The sequence below is a fragment of the Coregonus clupeaformis genome, chromosome 19 (genome assembly GCF_020615455.1).
Source record: "Coregonus clupeaformis isolate EN_2021a chromosome 19, ASM2061545v1, whole genome shotgun sequence".
Lineage (NCBI taxonomy): Eukaryota > Metazoa > Chordata > Actinopteri > Salmoniformes > Salmonidae > Coregonus > Coregonus clupeaformis.
Window position 1 is genome coordinate 6,984,918 of NC_059210.1, and position 20,975 is coordinate 7,005,892.

General features: G+C 43.6%; 2 protein-coding genes across 4 annotated transcripts in view; both read right to left on the reverse strand.

Annotated features, from left to right (window-relative positions):
• LOC121531574 (neuroplastin-like) overlaps positions 1 to 5,272 on the reverse strand; it is a 63,673-nt gene extending 58,401 nt beyond the window's left edge. For all 3 annotated transcript variants that reach the window (XM_041836849.1, XM_041836848.1, XM_041836846.1), the window contains exon 1: positions 4,869 to 5,272. In XM_041836849.1, the coding sequence (XP_041692783.1) occupies positions 4,869 to 4,959 (91 nt within the window). In that variant the 5' untranslated portion in view covers positions 4,960 to 5,272. The remainder of the gene's footprint in view (positions 1 to 4,868) is intronic.
• Positions 5,273 to 16,395: 11,123 nt separating this feature from the next.
• Positions 16,396 to 20,696, reverse strand: LOC121531573 (UDP-glucuronosyltransferase 2C1). The gene is made up of 3 exons (XM_041836845.2): positions 20,559 to 20,696; positions 17,322 to 18,370; positions 16,396 to 17,096 (listed from the first exon to the last, which is right to left on the reverse strand). Exons 2-3 carry the CDS (start codon positions 18,347 to 18,349, stop codon positions 16,523 to 16,525), a joined length of 1,602 nt encoding a protein of 533 aa, XP_041692779.1. The 5' UTR covers positions 18,350 to 18,370; positions 20,559 to 20,696; the 3' UTR covers positions 16,396 to 16,522.
• Positions 20,697 to 20,975: the final 279 nt, after the last annotated feature.

Sequence of the window (20,975 nt, forward strand, 5' to 3'; positions counted from 1 at the left end):
CTTAAAGATAACACTGTGGTGTCCTGTCCTCTTACTAATACAAGTGACTGGGCTGATCTTTTCAACGCTCTCATTTACCTGTCTAACCACCCATACCTACTCTATGTAGGTGACTTTGTTCTTTTCAAATCATATGTTATTTTCTCACCAGTGGGAAATGAATTGAAACAGTCCTGTCCTGTTGTATTCATCTATTAAAAGACAACCTATCTCACTGACTGAAAACATGATACATTAGTGGCATTGAGGCCAAGTGGAACATAGACACACTGTCATGACTTCCTCCGAAGCTGCCTCCTCTCCTTGTTCGGGCAGGCTTCGGCGTTCGTCGTCACCGGCCTTCTAGCCACTGCCGCTCCTCATCTCATCATTCCATTTGTTTTGTCTTGTTTATTACACACACCTGGTTTATATCCCCTCATCAGTACCTGTATAAGTGTTCCCTCTGCCCCCTTGTCCTTGTGGGTGATTGTTTAATGTGAGGAGAGAGTAGCTCAGTTGAGCTCTGTGTATTTTGTATTGCTGGGGTATATTTTCCCGTGTGCCTGTTTAGTTCCAGTGTGCCTGTTTAGTTCCAGTGTGCCTGTTTAGTTCCAGTGTGCCTGTTTAGTTCCAGTGTGCCTGTTTAGTTCCAGTGTGCCTGTTTAGTTCCAGTGTGCCTGTTTTGCCACTGGACTGTTTGACGCTATCCTGCGTAACTCTGTATTCCAGAATAAACTCTGTATTCTGTGATTTACCCTCCTGCGCCTGACTCCTTCAAATCACTCATCACACACACACACATACACAGGCAAGCACACACACACACACACCCACACACCCTCCCCCCACACACGTACACCCCCCCAACACACACGCACAGTGGGGAGTCTTTATCTCAGCAGTAGGTTATATCTGGCGAGGCTTCACATATGAATAGCCATTAGTTGATATAAATGGTATATCCCTTGTGGTCTGTGGTTGCTCTGTTCTGCTCTACTCTGTTCTGCTCTGCTAGGTTCTGTTATGCTCTACTCTGTTCTGCTCTACTCTGTTCTGCTCTACTCTACTCTGTTCTGCTCTACTCTGTTCTACTCTACTCTGTTCTGTTCTGCTCTACTCTGTTCTGCTCTACTCTGTTCTACTCTACTCTGTTCTGTTCTGCTCTACTCTGTTCTGCTCTACTCTGTTCTACTCTACTCTGTTCTGCTCTACTCTGTTCTGCTCTACTCTGTTCTGCTCTACTCTGTTCTGCTCTACTCTGTTCTGTTCTACTCTGCTCTACTCTGCTCTGCTCTGCTCTGCTCTACTCTGTTCTGCTCTACTCCATTCTGCTCTACTCTACTCTGTTCTGCTCTGCTCTACTCTGTTATGCTCTACTCTGTTATGCTCTGTTCTGCTCTACTCTGCTCTACTCTGTTCTGCTCTACTCTGTTCTACTCTGTTCTACTCTACTCTGTTCTGCTCTACTCTACTCTGTTCTGCTCTACTCTACTCTACTCTGTTCTGCTCTACTCTGTTCTGCTCTACTCTGTTCTGTTCTGCTGTACTCTGTTCTGCTGTACTCTGTTCTGCTCTACTCTGTTCTGCTCTACTCTGTTCTGCTCTACTCTACTCTGCTCTGTTCTGCTCTACTCTGCTCTGTTCTGCTCTACTCTGTTCTGCTCTACTCTGTTCTGCTCTACTCTGTTCTGCTCTACTCTGCTCTACTCTGTTCTGCTCTACTCTGCTCTACTCTGTTCTGCTCTACTCTGTTCTGCCCTACTCTGTTCTGCTCTACTCTGCTCTACTCTGTTCTGCTCTACTCTGTTCTGCTCTACTCTGTTCTGCTCTACTCTGTTCTGCTCTACTCTGTTCTGCTCTACTCTACTCTACTCTGTTCTGCTCTACTCTACTCTGTTCTACTCTGCTCTGCTCTACTCTACTCTGCTCTACTCTGTTCTGCTCTACTCTGTTCTGCTCTACTCTACTCTACTCTGCTCTACTCTGTTCTACTCTGTTCTACTCTACTCTGTTCTGCTCTACTCTACTCTGTTCTGCTCTACTCTACTCTGTTCTGCTCTACTCTGTTCTGCTCTACTCTGTTCTGTTCTGCTGTACTCTGTTCTGCTGTACTCTGTTCTGCTGTACTCTGTTCTGTTCTACTCTGTTCTGCTCTACTCTGTTCTGCTCTACTCTGTTCTGCTCTACTCTACTCTGCTCTGTTCTGTTCTGCTCTACTCTGTTCTGCTCTACTCTGTTCTGCTCTACTCTGTTCTGCTCTACTCTGCTCTACTCTGTTCTGCTCTACTCTGCTCTACTCTGTTCTGCTCTACTCTGTTCTGCCCTACTCTGTTCTGCTCTACTCTGCTCTACTCTGTTCTGCTCTACTCTGTTCTGCTCTACTCTGTTCTGCTCTACTCTGTTCTGCTCTACTCTACTCTACTCTGTTCTGCTCTACTCTACTCTGTTCTACTCTGCTCTGCTCTACTCTACTCTGCTCTACTCTGTTCTGCTCTACTCTGTTCTGCTCTACTCTGTTCTGCTCTACTCTGTTCTGCTCTACTCTACTCTACTCTGTTCTACTCTACTCTACTCTGTTCTGCTCTACTCTACTCTACTCTGTTCTACTCTGTTCTGCTCTGCTCTACTCTGTTCTGCTCTACTTTGTTCTGCTCTACTCTACTCTGTTCTGCTCTACTCTACTCTGTTCTACTCTGTTCTGCTCTGCTCTACTCTGTTCTGCTCTACTTTGTTCTGCTCTACTCTACTCTGTTCTACTCTGTTCTGCTCTACTCTCTTCTGCTCTACTCTCTTCTGCTCTACTCTCTTCTGCTCTACTCTCAGACCTTTTATTCCAATGTATTTTGAGACAGTTCAAGAAGAAAAGCCTTTATAGGCCTACACTATTCACTTACACACTTAGGAGACAGGTATAGGTTACTTCACAACCATCCCTTACACCTTCTATCTAAACACTTAGGAGAGGTGAAATACACTTTTTGATTTCCAAAAAGACTAGGCCTGTCGCTTTCAAAGGATATGGGGGAGTACCCCCCAAATTCACAGGGCCCTCACAGGTCCCTCACAGGGCCCTCACAGGTCCCTCACAGGGCCCTCACAGGTCCCTCACAGGGCCTTCACAGGTCCCTCACAGGGCCCAAAACAACCTCTCAGAGTTTAACAGGATTTATTAACATACTTAATTACCTTTTTGGGGGGATGGAAAACTATTCAACTCATATTGTAAGTCATTATAGGTCATATTTCATAGAAATCTGGAAACACTGGACAGTTATTTTAAATCAATAGCATTCTGTGGTCCTCTGTAGCTCAGCTGGTAGAGCACGGCGCTTGTAACGCCAAGGTAGTGGGTTCGATCCCCGGGACCACCCATACACAAAAAAATGTATGCACGCATGACTGTAAGTCGCTTTGGATAAAAGCGTCTGCTAAATGGCATATTATTATATTATATTCTGCAGTGCCTTGTCCTGCATCTCTCTCTGTGAAGAGTTAACCAATCCATTCTTCTCTTCCAGGAGAGGACATTAAAAGGTACAGTGTGTGTTCCAGAAGAGAGGGCACATCAAAGCTATGGTTCCCAGTGCTGAGCAGAATGGACTGGTGGAGCTATTTACAGTCAGTCACTGCTGCCTACTGTTTTCTGCCTGCCTGCCTCTCTGATTCTGACTGCCTGCCTCTCTGACTGCCTGCTTCTCTGCTTCTGACTGCCTGCCTCTCTGCTTCTCTGACTGCCTGCTTCTCTGCTTCTCTGACTGCCTGCTTCTCTGCTTCTCTGACTGCCTGCTTCTCTGCTTCTCTGACTGCCTGCTTCTCTGCTTCTCTGACTGCCTGCTTCTCTGCTTCTCTGACTGCCTGCTTCTCTGCTTCTCTGACTGCCTGCTTCTCTGCTTCTCTGACTGCCTGCTTCTCTGCTTCTCTGACTGCCTGCATATACCAACCATCTAGCATCTTACAATTACATCTGGACACACAACATGATTGAATGGCGTTCTCAAAGTCTGTCTGATTAAATGCTTTGGGCCCTGTGAGGCGTTTCTGCTTCATTTCAACCTGTGGGAGTTGAAATGATGCTATGATGTAGCCACGAGCAGACCAGTAACCTGTGAATGTCTGAGTCATGTAGACTACTTGTATTTGAGAGAGGACAAGGAGGGAGAACTAAACGTTTTTTCATTTGAGGGTGGCCCTGGTCGGGTAGGACATAGACTATGCGATGATATCACAACTTACTGTACATGATGATTTGTGAAACCCCCCCCCCTTCTGCACGTATAACTTGTCCTTGTTAAGGAACCAACGAACCGCTCCTCATAGTCAAGTCCCCTTTACATTCTGATGAAGATGTAACGTCATTAAGAAATACAACATGTATTTTGTGGACATATATAAACTAATCTTGGCCTATATGTTCATCGGAATGTTTCAATTAATCGTAGGCCTGTATTAATAATGGAAACCATCCATCCACTTGACAGTGATGGCCAGACTCGGTTTATTGTCCGTTTTGACAGATGGCTCGCATGGGTGCTAATAGGCTATTATTCGATCATAATTTCATTTAATTCATAGCCTTAATTCTGAAATTCTATTCACCGCATTGCTCGGGTATGAACATAATTAATCAAATAAAATATATATAAGAGGGTCGAAATATGTCCTTGTGATTTGCTGCCATTTTCTACTACCTGCACTGAAAATCATGTGGATAGCCTATAAATCAATATTCACTGCAATGATTTGCCGCACAAAATGTCAATCCTGGGCCACGATATCATGACAGAATTTGAAGCAAGATCATTGAATGTCCAGTCAAAAAAATCTGCAAGGAGCCATGATGTCCCGGTATTTCTACCGAGCGGCAGGCGTGCACTTCACATTCTTACCGTTCTGCGAGGAGACAGAATGCAGCATCAGTACTCCAATGAACGCCACCGAGACCGACATAATTTCGGCTCTTCGTTTTCCAGGTAGCATCGACTCGGGTGGTAGATGCCGGTAACGGGGAAAGTGGTGCAGTGGCCTGAATGGTGGAGTGAGGGGACCGGGTTACCGGGTAGATACCGATCTGATGGAAGGAAGCGGCCTCTAATACTCCAATTGGGTCACGCAAAAACCGCGGCGCGCTCGCTCACCAGACGGGTGCTGACGCCACGCCACCTGTGCAGTGCCCGGTGCGCGGTGTTGAAATCACTCGAAGGAACCGCCTTTCTCATACGTTAGTGCTATCCGGGATCCCTGGTACGTCCCTACCCTAAACCCTAACCTTAACCCCTACCCTAACCTTAACCACAACCCCTACCTAACCCTAACCTAACCCAAACACTAACCATTTCACTTTTCAACTTCAATGGGGTAGGGACCCTTTCTTATCTGCGGTGGCAAATCCCGCGAGATTACATTTTGTAGGCTGTACAGATACAACAATATATGCTATTTGCTGTGTACGCTGCAGTGTATAATAAAATGTATTACATTTCTATAGCGCTTTTCATAGATTTTCATAGATTTCAAAGCCAGAGGACAGTTCAGATGGGAATATCATGCTAGGCAAGTTATTTAGAAGCCACCGTTATCCTTACGGTAGTCCAATAAACAAATAGTAGATTTAGAATAGAATAGATTAGAAGAATATAGCCTAGAATACAAAATAATAGAATATAATGAATATGCTAGATTATAATGAATAGCCGATACTAGAATATAATAAAGTAGAATAGAGTAGGATAGGTCATCCCGAGTGGCGCAGTGGTCTAAGGCACTGCATCGCAGTGCTAGCTGTGCCACTAGAGATCCTGGTTCGAATCCAGGCTCTGTCGTAGCCGGCCGCGACCGGGAGACCCATGGGGCGGCGCACAATTGGCCCAGGGTAGGGGAGGGAATGGCCGGCAGGGATGTGGCTCAGTTGGTTCGATTCCCACGGGAGGCCAGTATGAAAAATAAAAAATATAATGTATGCACTCACTAACTGGATAAGAGCGTCTGCTAAATGACGTAAATGTGATATGAATATGTCAGGTAGGTCCTGTTGGTTGAGCATGGTGCTTGCAAGGCCAGGATTGTTGGTTAGATTCCCAGGGCAATCCACATATAAATTGTATGCAGCATGACTGTAAGGTGCTTTGGATAGAAGCGTCTGCTAAATGGCATATATTATAATATTGTATTGCGTAGGCGTCTGGTCAGTAGCCAGCTACCTGGTTCCATTCTACCTGGTTCAATGGGTCAAGCTGACTCCACCACAGACGGACACACAGACACCTGGCTAAGCCCTGACCTCAGCCAGCAGCCGGGCTTTATTGGGACTTTTAATCCTATTTCACTGTCAACTCACTCATACTACAGCAGGAGAACAGGTGGCAGTCAGTCAGGCAATGATTGCCATGTTATCTCGTGTCTGAATGAGCCACAAAATGCTCTCTCCCCTAGGCTAAATGATAAACACTATGTATATATATAAACTAGTATATATCCCCGGGACCACCCATACACAAAAAATTTATGCACGCATGACTGTAAGTCGCTTTGGATAAAAGCGTCTGCTAAATGGCATATTATTATTATTATTTATTATTATTATTATTATTATTATTATTATTATTATTATTATTATATTATTATATACTGTAGGCCTATTTCACTGTGAACTCAAACAGCAGGAGAGCATGGCAGCCTGGCAATGGAAGAACACGTACAAAATGATCTCTCCTACACTTCATGATAAACACTAGGCCTACAGTAAACCCTTCACTTCATGATAAACACTAGGCCTACAGTAAACCCTTCACTTCATGATAAACACTAGGCCTACAGTAAACCCTTCACTTCATGATAAACACTAGGCCTACAGTAAACCCTTCACTTCATGATAAACACTAGGCCTACAGTAAACCCTTCACTTCATGATAAACACTAGGCCTACAGTAAACCCTTCACTTCATGATAAACACTAGGCCTACAGTAAACCCTTCACTTCATGATAAACACTAGGCCTACAGTAAACCCTTCACTTCATGATAAACACTAGGCCTACAGTAAACCCTTCACTTCATGATAAACACTAGGCCTACAGTAAACCCTTCACTTCATGATAAACACTAGGCCTACAGTAAACCCTTCACTTCATGATAAACACTAGGCCTACAGTAAACCCTTCACTTCATGATAAACACTAGGCCTACAGTAAACCCTTCACTTCATGATAAACACTAGGCCTACAGTAAACCCTTCACTTCATGATAAACACTAGGCCTACAGTAAACCCTTCACTTCATGATAAACACTAGGCCTACAGTAAACCCTTCACTTCATGATAAACACTAGGCCTACAGTAAACCCCTTCACTTCATGATAAACACTAGGCCTACAGTAAACCCTTCACTTCATGATAAACACTAGGCCTACAGTAAACCCTTCACTTCATGATAAACACTAGGCCTACAGTAAACCCTTCACTTCATGATAAACACTAGGCCTACAGTAAACCCTTCACTTCATGATAAACACTAGGCCTACAGTAAACCCTTCACTTCATGATAAACACTAGGCCTACAGTAAACCCTTCACTTCATGATAAACACTAGGCCTACAGTAAACCCTTCACTTCATGATAAACACTAGGCCTACAGTAAACCCTTCACTTCATGATAAACACTAGGCCTACAGTAAACCCTTCACTTCATGATAAACACTAGGCCTACAGTAAACCCTTCACTTCATGATAAACACTAGGCCTACAGTAAACCCTTCACTTCATGATAAACACTAGGCCTACAGTAAACCCTTCACTTCATGATAAACACTAGGCCTACAGTAATCCCTTCATGTTAACCTTACATGACACCTTCCATTGCTTTTTAACCTCAACGGGATCGGTGTCCCGTATACGGGACGGTTGAGCTAACGTGCGCTAATGTGATTAGCATGACTGTTGTAAGTAACAGCAAACTTTCCAGGACATACAGTGGGGAAAAAAAGTATTTAGTCAGCCACCAATTGTGCAAGTTCTCCCACTCAAAAAGATGAGAGAGGCCTGTAATTTTCATCATAGGTACACGTCAACTATGACAGACAAATTGAGAAAAAAAAATCCAGAAAATCCCATTGTAGGATTTTTAATGAATTTATTTGCAAATTATGGTGGAAAATAAGTATTTGGTCACCTACAAACAAGCAAGATTTCTGGCTCTCACAGACCTGTAACAACTTCTTTAAGAGGCTCCTCTGTCCTCCACTCGTTACCTGTATTAATGGCACCTGTTTGAACTTGTTATCAGTATAAAAGACACCTGTCCACAACCTCAAACAGTCACACTCCAAACTTCACAATGGCCAAGACCAAAGAGCTGTCAAAGGACACCAAAAACAAAATTGTAGACCTGCACCAGGCTGGGAAGACTGAATCTGCAATAGGTAAGCAGCTTGGTTTGAAGAAATCAACTGTGGGAGCAATTATTAGGAAATGGAAGACATACAAGACCACTGATAATCTCCCCTCGATCTGGGGCTCCACGCAAGATCTCACCCCGTGGGGTCAAAATGATCACAAGAACGGTGAGCAAAAATCCCAGAACCACACGGGGACCTAGTGAATGACCTGCTGAGAGCTGGGACCAAAGTAACAAAGCCAACCATCAGTAACACACTACGCCGCCAGGGGACTCAAATCCTGCAGTGCGAGACGTGTCCCCCCTGCTTAAGCCAGTACATGTCCAGGCCCGTCTGAAGTGCATTTGGATGATCCAGAAGAGGATTGGGAGAATGTCATATGGTCAGATGAAACCAAAATATAACTTTTTGGTAAAAACTCAACTCGTCATGTTTGGAGGACAAAGAATGCTGAGTTGCATCCAAAGAACACCATACCTACTGTGAAGCATGGGGTTGGAAACATCATGCTTTGGGGCTGTTTTTCTGCAAAGGGACCAGGGACGACTGATCCGTGTAAAGGAAAGAATGAATGGGGCCATGTATCGTGAGATTTTGAGTGAAACCCTCCTTCCATCAGCAAGGGCATTGATGATGAAACGTGGCTGGGTCTTTCAGCATGACAATGATCTCAAACACACCGCCCGGGCAACGAAGGAGTGGCTTCGTAAGAAGCATTTCAAGGTCCTGGAGTGGCCTAGCCAGTCTCCAGATCTCAACCCCATAGAAAATCTTTGGAGGGAGTTGAAAGTCTGTGTTGCCCAGCGACAGCCCCAAAACATCACTGCTCTAGAGGAGATCTGCATGGAGGAATGGGCCAAAATACCAGCAACAGTGTGTGAAAACCTTGTGAAGACTTACAGAAAATGTTTGACCTGTGTCATTGCCAACAAAGGGTATATAACAAAGTATTGAGAAACTTTTGTTATTGACCAAATACTTATTTTCCACCATCATATGCCAATAAATTCATTAAAAATTCTACAATGTGATTTTCTGGATTTTTTTTTCTCATTTTGTCTGTCATAGTTGACGTGTACCTATGATGAAAATTACAGGCCTCTCTCATCTTTTTAAGTGGGAGAACTTGCACAATTGGTGGCTGACTAAATACTTTTTTTCCCCACTGTAGACATGTCTTATATGGGCAGAAAGCTTAGATTCTTGTTAATCTAACTGCACTGTCCAATTTACAGTAGCTATTACAGTGAAAAAATACCATGCTATTGTTTGAGGAGAGTGCACAACAACAAAAAACTTATCATGGCAACTGGTTTGACACATTCACCTATGAAGGTAAATAATGTACTTACATTCAGTAATCTTGCTCTGATTTGTCATCCTGGTGGTCCCAGAGATAAAATGTAGCATAGTTTTGTTTGATAAAATCCATTTTTATATTCAAATGTAGGAACTGGGTTCTACAGTTTGAACCCTTGCTGTCTCTGGCTCCACACCCACCCTGCCCAGCCATCTAAATGTATGAAAGTTAGTGTATAAACTAATGATCCATCATGTATGACATTCCTGGGAGTGTGTAAACTTACATTTTGCATTACTATATCATGTTTGTATGTTCTCTATAGTAATGTACTTGAAAATGTATCAATTGACCAATTCGGCACATTTGGGCAGACTTGATACAAAATAGTCCAGTATTGCAACGCTTCACTGAATCAATCTGAAACTTTGCGAGCACAATGCTGCCATCTAGTGGCCAAAATCTGAATTGCGCCTAAACTACAATATTTTATTGTGGCATTTCTCTTGCATTTCAATGATGGAACAAAACAAAAATAGAAAACACATGTTTTTTTGTTTGTATTATCTTTTACCAGATCTAATGTGTTATATTCTCCTACATTTATTTCACATTTCCACAAACTTCAAAGTGTTTCCTTTCAAATGGTATCAAGAATATGCATATCCTTGCTTCAGGTCCTGATCTACAGGCAGTTAGATTTGGGTATGTCATTTTAGGCGAAAATTGAAAAAAAGGGTCAGATTCTTAAGAAATAATTAGGCGTACAATGTCCAGATCACAAGAAGGTCAAGTTGAAAGCGTAGGTTGAAAGGCATGACAGAAAGCTTTTAACACAAATGTGGCCATCTGTACAAAGCATGAGTCAATGCATTGCTGCCATAATTTGTGTAATCCAGCAAAAATAAATCTACACATTACCAGTCTACTTGAATGTTGTCAGAGCGTTCCTCTGCTGCCCCCTACAGTACATATACAGTAGATAACGCAGACACTGAAGACAGTGTCAATACATACATGAAAGGGTCTAGCTGGAAGGTGAAGTGTTTCCTTCCTATACAGGTTCAGAGATGATATTTTGTGTGTTTTTGAATGGAACTAATATATACTTGTTTCGTGTAAATTACTAATGTGTACACATTGTAAAATCTGTATTACACAATACACGTCTATATGACAGTTATGTGGGCTACACACACGTTTTTCCCACTGTCCTATTTAGCTTTGCTGTAACATTTAAATAATATTTTCAGTTAGCGTTCCTTGAATAATGTGTTAGATCAACAAAGATCCATATGCTTTGGGACTTATGTTTCCCTCCAGTTTCCCTATAGCACCCTACCTCGCTCGGGGTCTCAGGGAAGGGTTCATCTCCGTGGATACCATGGACACCGTGTCTGTCAGACCCACGTGGCCAATAGGTTGTATAGACTCAGACATGGCAGCTACGCCTTCCTTTGATGTCAACTAATGAGACCAGAAATGTGTACTCTGTGCCTTGAGGGCAAAGCCTTCCCACAAACCCAGTGTTAACCATTAATCACTGGTGCTCCTGCATGTCTGCCATGTTCCACCACCTCTCTCCTCTCTTAGACTGCTCAGTCTCTGTTCACACTTTATGTAGAATCGTCTAGTATGGAAAGGAGGTAACAATGGCTCTCCCGACTGGAGAGTGAATTCGGCAACAGCCCCCTCGTCTCCAACGTGGCTTTCGGCTTCATCCTGATGGGCTTGGAGAAGCTGGAATTCGAGTGTCCCTGCGACCCCAAATGGAACGGGCTGTTTTCCTCCGCCGTCTTCGTCGTTCCTGCCATCATGGCATTTATGCTGACGCTAGTCATCCAGGACTGCAGGTACGATCTGAGCAGGCTGCCCCAGGACGGCGTCCATCTCCAGCCTGGTTCCCCCCATCGTCTGGCTGATCCGGCTCTTCCTGGCTGGACAGTACTTTGCAGGTTTGTGATTTGTTGACAAGGCCAGCTCCTCAGAAGTGGTGTGAGCCGCTGCCTTGACGACGGCACGCTGCAGGAGCTCACGGTGCACTCTCAGGAAGTCTCAGGTGAGAAGACACACTGAGGTCAGTTTCCTAGACCCAGATTAAGCCTTGTCCTGGACTATAATACACTGAGGTTAGTTTCCTAGACCCAGATTAAGCCTTGTCCTGGACTATAATACACTTTCAATGGAGAATTTCCATTGAGATATATTTTTTTATCCAGGACAAGGCTTAATTTGAGTCCGGGAAAACGGCCCCTGGTTATTATTATTGATGACTGTGGCATTAAGCAAAGAAAAGTACTGGTCAAATAGAAACAAAGTAATGTCATGATGAATAGCTCTTGTTTCTGTTGTGAATACTTTATTTGCTTATCCTCCATGACCCTTGACCTTAGTGCATATGGGGTGGCAGGTAGCATAGGTGGGTCAGACAACTGGAGGTTTACCGGTTCAAATCCCAAGTCCGACAGGATACGTCTCCTGCCATTGTGCCCTTGAGCAATGCACTAATGCATTGCACCCCTAAAATTGCTCCAGGCTCGATGCGCTATGGTTGACCCTGCGCTTTCATCCCCTCTGGGTGTGTGTCTTGGTTTTCCTGGGGGAGTTGGGTTGTAAGCAAGATAACACATTTCCATTCTCCACATGATTTATCTTCCTCTAATGAAGTCTTCTTGTAGGTTATTGGTATTCCTCTGCTGATCTTCATCTGTGTGGGACTCTTAGTGTACGTGATCAGAGAGAGCTGCCAGCAGGAACATGAACTCCAGGAAGTCAACAACACCTATGAGATGTATGAGAGGACATGACTTCAACAACGTCATTATGCCAACACCTGTCTTGTGAAGCTTTGTGGAGAGATTGCATAATGTTTCCTCTCCAAATGCCTCAAGACTGCAAGACCCTATGGGGAGAAATCTCTTTCCATTGACTTTTCAAAAGGAAAGTAACGCTGCCAGTACCTCCCTCTCCAACCAAGGTGCATGAACAGAGGTGCAAACTTAGGAGAGGGGGACATTCAGCAACTCTTGGTGGACAGCCGAAGTTGATCAAATGTATTCTTTATTGTTAAAACCAACCTGTTTCGGCCTGTAGCCTTCTTCAGGGTCCAGTGACTCAGACCTTTCTTTCAAACTGAACATGGATGACGTTATGCTTTTGGACATCATACTTTTCTGGTGTCGTTTTTTTTAAAGGTGGCTGGTTGGGGGGGGTTTGTGGATTACAAATGTTCTCTGTCACTGTCAAAATGTTATATCAACTTTGTATGTAAGGTATAGCAACCAATAAAACAAATGTTCCTCATAGCTATCATTTATAAATAGGAACGTTTACAAACATTGGTACAAATGATGTGTCTATTCCAATAGGTGATGTCTTGCCATGTACCTCTCTTTGCCAAACAGCAGATGGACTCACACACGGTCTGCCCTGGCGCCTTCTGAGACCCAGCAGGGACTGATATCCGTTGTTGACATAAGCATTTGTGAACTTCTTATGTAGTGCTTATGAATGTGTTATTTATAATTGATGTGTTATGAAACCCCTTAAAGGTGCAAACCAAAAACTGGTCACTTTGGTAAACAACTCTGTAAAAATGGTGGGGTGACCACTTTATTGTTGTTTGAATCCCAGATTGCCAGGTACCCTTCAAAACTACGTTTAATATCTTACAAACGAATATGGAGCGTTACAAAACAAGCGCAGCGTCTGGACATGAAAACTGAACCAATACTGCCTGATGGGTGATACTAGGGAGCGCTAGATAAAGGGGAAGTATTCAGGGTAGTGATGGAGTCCAGGTGTGCGTAAAGATGGGTTGCCAGGTGTGCTTAATGATGGGTTGCCAGTTGTGCGTAATGATGGGTTGCCAGGTGTGCGTAAAGATGGGTTGCCAGGTGTGCTTAATGATTGGTTGCCAGGTGTACTTAATGAGGGTTGCCAGGTGCACTTAATGAGGGTTGCCAGATGTGCTTAATGATGGGTTGCCAGGGCCGGTGGTTAGTAGACTGGTGACGTCGAGCGCCCGGAGCGGGAGTAGATGTGACAGCCAGGCTCCAAAGATCTTCCATTCTTTGTAGCGCTGAATAGTACCATCATCATCCTGAGTCCTTCTGATCCATCAGAGGGTGTGGAGAACTCTCATACATTTCCTACCAGTTTGAGACCCTATAGTTTAGCTAACATGGACCGACCCCAACCTTAGCTACTGGACTGACCCCAATCCTGGTTACTGGACTGACCCCAATCCTGGTTACTGGACCGACCCCGACCTTCGTTACTGGACCGACCCCAACCCTGGTAACTGGACCAACCCTGGTAACAGGTCCGACCCCAACCCTGGTTAATGATTAGGATCAGAACCATAGATTATGGAAACACACTGGAGTGAATGCACCTAGCCTGGACCCAGATCTGTTTGTGCAGCCTTGCCAACTCAATGGCTGTAGGAGTTATGAATGTTACCATTACATATATGCAATTCAAAGCCAAAACTGTGGTAATAACAAAAGTAACTTACAAAGGAAGATGGCTTTGAGGAGTGCACCAAGCTTTCAACCCTCTGTGAAAAGAGCTGGGTCTTCTTCAAAAAGATCTGAACATGATCCAAGCATGACAACACTTCCCAGCAAGCTCTGCATGTTTCATATACAGTGAGGGAAAAAAGGATTTGATCCCACTGACAAAGACATGATCAGTCTATAATTTTAATGGTAGGTTTATTTGAACAGCGAGAGACAGAATAACAACAACAAAAATCCAGAAAAACGCATGTCAAAAATGTTATGAATTTATTTGCATTTTAATGAGGGAAATAAGTATTTGACCCCCTCTGCAAAACATGACTTAGTACTTGGTGGCAAAACCCTTGTTGGCAATCACAAAGGTCAGACGTTTCTTGTAGTTGGCCACCAGGTTTGCACACATCTCAGGAGGGATTTTGTTCAACTCCTCTTTGCAGATCTTCTCCAAGTCATTAAGGTTTCGAGGCTGACGTTTGGCAACTCGAACCTTCAGCTTCCTCCACAGATTTTCTATGGGATTAAGGTCTGGAGACTGGCTAGGCCACTCCAGGACCTTAATGTGCTTCTTCTTGAGCCACTCCTTTGTTGCCTTGGCCATGTGTTTTGGGTCATTGTCATGCTGGAATACCCATCCGTGACCCATTTTCAATGCCCTGGCTGAGGGAAGGAGGTTCTCACCCAAGATTTGACGGTACATGGCCTCGTCCCTTTGATGCGGTAAAGTTGTCCTGTCCCCTTAGCAGAAAAACACCTCCAAAGCATAATGTTTCCACCTCCATTTTTGATGGTGGGGATGGTGTTCTTGGGGTCATAGGCAGCATTCCTCCTCCTCCAAACACGGCGAGTTGAGTTGATGCCAAAGAGCTCGATTTTGGTCTCATCTGACCACAACACTTTCACCCAGTTCTCCTCTTAATCATTCAGATGTTCATTGGCAAACTTCAGACGGCCCTGTATATGTGCTTTCTTGAGCAGGGGGACCTTGCGGGCGCTGCAGGATTTCAGTCCTTCACGGCGTAGTGTGTTACCAATTGTTTTCTTGGTGACTATGGTCCCAGCTGCCTTGAGATCATTGACAAGATCCTCCCGTCTAGTTCTGGGCTGATTCCTCACCGTTCTCATGATCATTGCAACTCCACGAGGTGAGATCTTGCATGGAGCCCCAGGCCGAGGGAGATTGACAGTTCTTTTGTGTTTCTTCCATTTGCGAATAATCGCACCAACTGTTGTCACCTTCTCACCAAGCTGCTTGGCGATGGTCTTGTAGCCCATTCCAGCCTTGTGTAGGTCTACAATCTTGTCCCTGACATCCTTTGAGAGCTCTTTGGTCTTGGCCATGGTGGAGAGTTTGGAATCTGATTGATTGATTGCTTATGTGGACAGGTGTCTTTTATACAGGTAACAAACTGAGATTAGGAGCACTCCCTTTAAGAGTCTGCTCCTAATCTCAGCTCATTACCTGTCTAAAAGACACCTGGGAGCCAGAAATCTTTCTGATTGAGAGGGGGTCAAATACTTATTTCCCTCATTAAAATGCAAATCAATTTATAACATTTTTGACATGCGTTTTTCTGGATTGTTTTGTTGTTATTCTGTCTCTCACTGTTCAAATAAACCTACCATTAAAATTATAGACTGATCATTTCTTTGTCAGTGGGCAAATGTACAAAATCAGCAGGGGATCAAATACCTTTTTCCCTCACTGTACACTCCCTCATGCTATCATGTAGAGAAAATAATGTTGACCGCTTAACTGACTGGATAAATGACAACACTTAAAGTTGCTCTGTAATAAATCACAGAGATATTAGAGTTAACACTGTGCTATCTTCCATCACAATTAGAGTTAACACCATGCTATCTTCCGTCACAATTAGAGTTAACACCATGCTATCTTCCATCACAATTAGAGTTAACACCATGCTATCTTCCATCACAATAACTATCTACTACAGTATTTCTGTCTCTACAATGTTGGTCCAATAAATTGATTGCCCATTACCTCTGCAGCAGCCATATGGTTACAATGATCCTCACAGAAGATAACTTCCCATTTACAGTGACAGAATGTCGGCCAATCAAAATGGACATAATGAAGTCATCGTGATATTTTCTTTCTCTATGTCACCGTCTCCTGAGTATACTGCATTGATTTTTTAAATCCATACATATTAGATTTTTTTGAACGATAAAGATATCATATACCACAAAACAATGTTTTATTGATAAAAATACACATTTTATTGATACAAATGTAAATGTTATTGATAATTTGCCGATTGATCAATGATAAGATGATATATTCATATTCACATGTCAAAACACGACATCATTCACTTTTCACTTTATTCCTGCAAAACACCTTACGCCAAACACATCTTACGACCGACAGGCAAACCAGCGTTACAAGCAACACACACGTCAGCAAAGCCGCTATCACATCAACTGAGTGGTACACTATCCAGGACATCTTATGGGACTCTGTCCTCAGGTGACGAGCTCCTTTATGCCTCATGACAAACTCGATCCAGAACACCGCGTTGTCCAGCGGCTTAATGGGTTGGTCCCTGTGCAGCCTGGACAACCTCTGCATGTTCTCCGTGTAGGACGGTTCATGCAGCACAGCCTCCAAAGCCTCCAGGAACACTTCTCTGTCCATGGTGACGATGTCCACCATCCTAGCTGCTCCCCTCGCCTTCATCTTGGAGAGGTTGTCGGCCTGGTCGAAGGCGAGAGGGAGGCCGACCAGGGGGACGCCGTGGTAGATGGCCTCCTGGACACCGTTGGTTCCTCCGTGGGCTACGAAGGCCCGGGTCTTGGGGTGTCCTAGGAGGTCGTTCTGGGGTAGCCAGCCCACCAGTAGGGTGTTGTTACCCAGGGTGGAGGGTCTCTGTCCAGTATACCTGAGAATCACAAGAGAACCACAGTGGATATACATGTAAATCTGTTGACTTTTGTTTTTAAGTCATGGGCCCAGACACATACAAAGTCCTGGACTAAAAACACGCTCAATGGAGAATAACCTTTGAAATAGCTTTTTTAGTCCAGGACCAGGCCTTATTGTGTTTGGGAAACCGGCTGCATTTTTATTTATAATTTGTCCAAATTAATTGAGGATCTATCCATACCTCCAGATGACCTTCTGAGGCAGCTGGGCGAACGCGCCGGCGATTTCGTCCGCGATATCTTCAGGGAGCTCTGCCACTAAAGTCCCCAGAGTCATCATGACAACCCCGTGCTCTCCGGAACTCTGAACAAACTCCTCCAGGTCCCGTGGAAGAGGCTTGGAGGGCCTACACTGGAACCCACCCATGTAGACAATATTCGGCATGGTGGGTTTCGGAAACTCAAAGACAAAATCGCTTCTCATGAGCCAGATATCTGCTTCTTGGAAGAATGCGTTGTAGTCGACGTTAGGTCCAAAGTAACGCTGGACTACCGGTTTGTAGTTGGGTTCTGTAATAGATGCCAGGGTGTAACTCCCGAGTGTGTAAGCTATGACGTTGGTGACTCTCTGGGGGAAGGTCATCTTGTCTGTCAACTCTGTGGGTGCGTACGGGACATAGGAGAGAGGCGAGGGGGCGATGACCAAATGAGCTTCACCTTGAATGGTCCATCTGACATTGTATACCAGAGGAAGGCTGAGGAAGCGGGCTAAGATCGTGCCTCCACCAACCCCAGGATCTGTCAGAACCAAATCAAACTTAGCATCGCGGAGAGACTGGATCAACTCGCCGTCTTCAAGGACCCGAGCGATAATTTCAGCCATGTTCCTGTGGAACCCAAAAAAAGTGTCCTTCATTGATGACTGAAGCTTCATTTCGGTCCAAAAGCTTTTCCCCTGCTCCCTTTGGATCTTCAGATGTTTACTTAATATAAATTCACCAAAGAAGTTTTCATCGAAGCCACCAGTGTTAGGGATGGTAATGGCGGTGTAGTGGGGGGAATTCTCCTTGATGTACCAGCTGTTTGACGCTCGCACCACTGTGATGTCATGGCCTTTGGAATGCAGCTCTTCGATGATGACTCTCATGTTGATCCAGTGGCTTCCGTCCAATGGGTAGATTAATATTTTACCCCCACAGACAATATTGGACAGAGTGAAGAGCAATACAGCCAATGAGATGAGGGTTTGTTGATACATCCATCCATCCATTGTGAATCCTTCAGTGGAAACCTTAATTAGATACAAGGAAGTATATGTCAAACAATCAATCACAATAATGAACTAGCCATCAGCTATAGTGTTTAGCACATGCTGTAACATCTGACATTTGTATAGGAATAAGAGAATTGAATTGTCTCTCTGGCCTTTTTTATAAAGTTGTGAATGGGTTGGTATTCAACTAATATACCAGGTAATCTAATCTAGGTTAATGTATACTGTCATCCCAATCCAATTCTACATCATCATTCTACAGGGTCATTTTCAGATGGACTCATAGTTGCACAAGATCATATCAGATACATCCGAGTCAGACCTGGGTTCAAAAACTATTTGATATAATTTCAAATACTTTAGCTGTGATTGAGAATTGCTGTGGCAATGGAACCAGTAGAAAAGTCCCATAAGTGCAAACCCGGCATTCCAGGCACTCCAGGTAGAGAAAAGCAAACGCTTAAAGTATTTAAAAGATTTCAAATGGTGCTTGAACCCAGGTCTGCTCTAGGGGAAGGTTTATGGTTATGCAACCTCATTGTTCAATGAGAATATTCTGACTACTGCAAATCACATTAGGAAGCACAGAATGAGTTGGCGGATGGGAGGAGCAACTAGCCTGCTGGTCCCAGATCTGTTTGTACCATCTTGAAATGTCTGTTTGTTTGGTGTGACAATCAACATACACTCTTAGATAAAAAGGTGCTATCTAGAACCTAAAAGGGTTATTTGGCTGTCCCCATAGTAGAACCCTTTGAATAACCCTTTTTTCCCCCAGGTAAAACCCTTCTTGTTCCAGGTAGAGCCCTTTTGGGTTCCATGTAGGACCCTTTCCACAGAGGATTCTACATGGAACCCAAAAGGGTTTTTACCTGGAACCAAAAAGGGTTCTCATATGGGGACAGCCGAAGAACCCTTTTGGAAACCTTTTTTTCTAAGAGTGTAGGAGTTGGCCAGGCAGCCCAAACGGATCTGGAACCAGGCTAAGGAGTAGCATCCACGGATCAACTCCTATTGTTACTACCATCCTTGGAAATAGCTGTGTTAAACCACAAAGACCATAGCCTGAAATCCAGAACCTGTTTTGTGCAAACATTCCACTTCTTGTGCTCCGTGTCATTGTTTGGCATGACAAGGAGCGGTATCTTCGCACAAACAGACTAGATTTCTCCAGGTTACACAGATCACAGATCATTTTTCCAATTAGTTTTCCATCTTTGCATAATAAACTGCCTGTATGACGCAAAAGGACAGAGTGAAAAGGAGGAAGCCTGTACAGAATAAAAATAGTCCAAAACATGCATCCTGTTTGCAATAAGGCAAAAAAATGTGGCAAAGAAATTAACTTTATGTCCTGAATACAAAGTGTTATGTTTGAGGCAAATCCAACACAACACATCACTGAGTACCACTCTTCATATTTTCAAGCATGGTGGTGGCGGCGGCATCATGTTATGGGTATGCTTGTCATTGGCAAGGACTAGGGAGTTTTTTAGGATAAAAAGAAACGGAATAGAGCTATGCACAGGTAGAATCCTAAAGGAAAACCTGGTTCAGTCTGCTTTCCAACAGACACTGGGAGACACATTCTCCTTTCAGCAGGACAATAACCTATAACACTAGGCCAAATCTACACTGCATTGCTTAACAAGAAACCAATGAATGTTCCTGGGTGGCCAAGATACAGTTTTGACTTTGATTGAAAATCTATGGTAAGACCTGAAAATGGTTGTCTAGCAATGATCAACAACAAATTTGACAGAGCTAGAAGAATCTTGAATATAAATAATGGGCAAATATTGCACAATCCAGGTGTGATAAACTCTTAGATTTACCCGGAAAACTCACAGCTGTAATCGCTGCCAAAGGTGCTTGTACAAAGTATTGACTCAGGGGTGTGAATACTTATGTAATTTCTGTATTTCACTTTCAATAAATGTGCAAACATTTCTAAAAGCATGTTTTCACTTTGTCATTATGGGGTATTGTGTGTAGACGGGTGAGAAAAAAAAAATATATCCTTTCTGAATTCAGGCTGTAACACAACAAAATGTGGAATAAGTCAAGGGGTATGAATACTTTCTGAAGGCACTGTAACTAATTAACTAACTTACTAAACTAAATGTATAACATTATTAAAATGAAAATAAAGCCTTTATAAACCCTTACTGTACAGTGTTATCGAATTAACTGATAAATTACCTACCAAAATAAGCCAAGTCCACAAGCAGCTTCAAAATCCAAAATCGGTGTTCGTTTGTCCAACTGCCCTGACAGCTATTTTACATTCATTCACATCTCAGTGAAAGGCAGTCCGGTGGGTTTGTGTCCTCTGATTGTTGGGATCAGACCTGTGAAATATGATTAGTTAGGCTCCTCCCCTCTACTGCAACAGTGTGTTGTTAACGCAACACTGCTTGGGGAGTCTGAGGTCACACATAATCTCAGTGTGACCAGGATTTAGTGCCAAATCACACCATATTCCCTACATAGTGCACTGCTTATAACCAGAGCCTTGTGCAAAAAAACATTAGGTGTGTGTAACATAGTGCACTGCTTATTATTATTATTGTTAGTCATTTAGCAGACGCTTTTATCTTTTATCCAGAGCGACTTACAGTTA

Coding starts and splice junctions, on each gene's coding strand:
- LOC121531573 (XM_041836845.2), bottom strand. CDS start 18,349: ATGGATGGATGGATGTATCAACAAACCCTCATCTCATTGGCTGTATTG. Junction 17,097..17,321: donor CCTCAGAAGGTCATCTGGAG/GTATGGATAGAT, acceptor TGTGATTCTCAG/GTATACTGGACAGAGACCCT.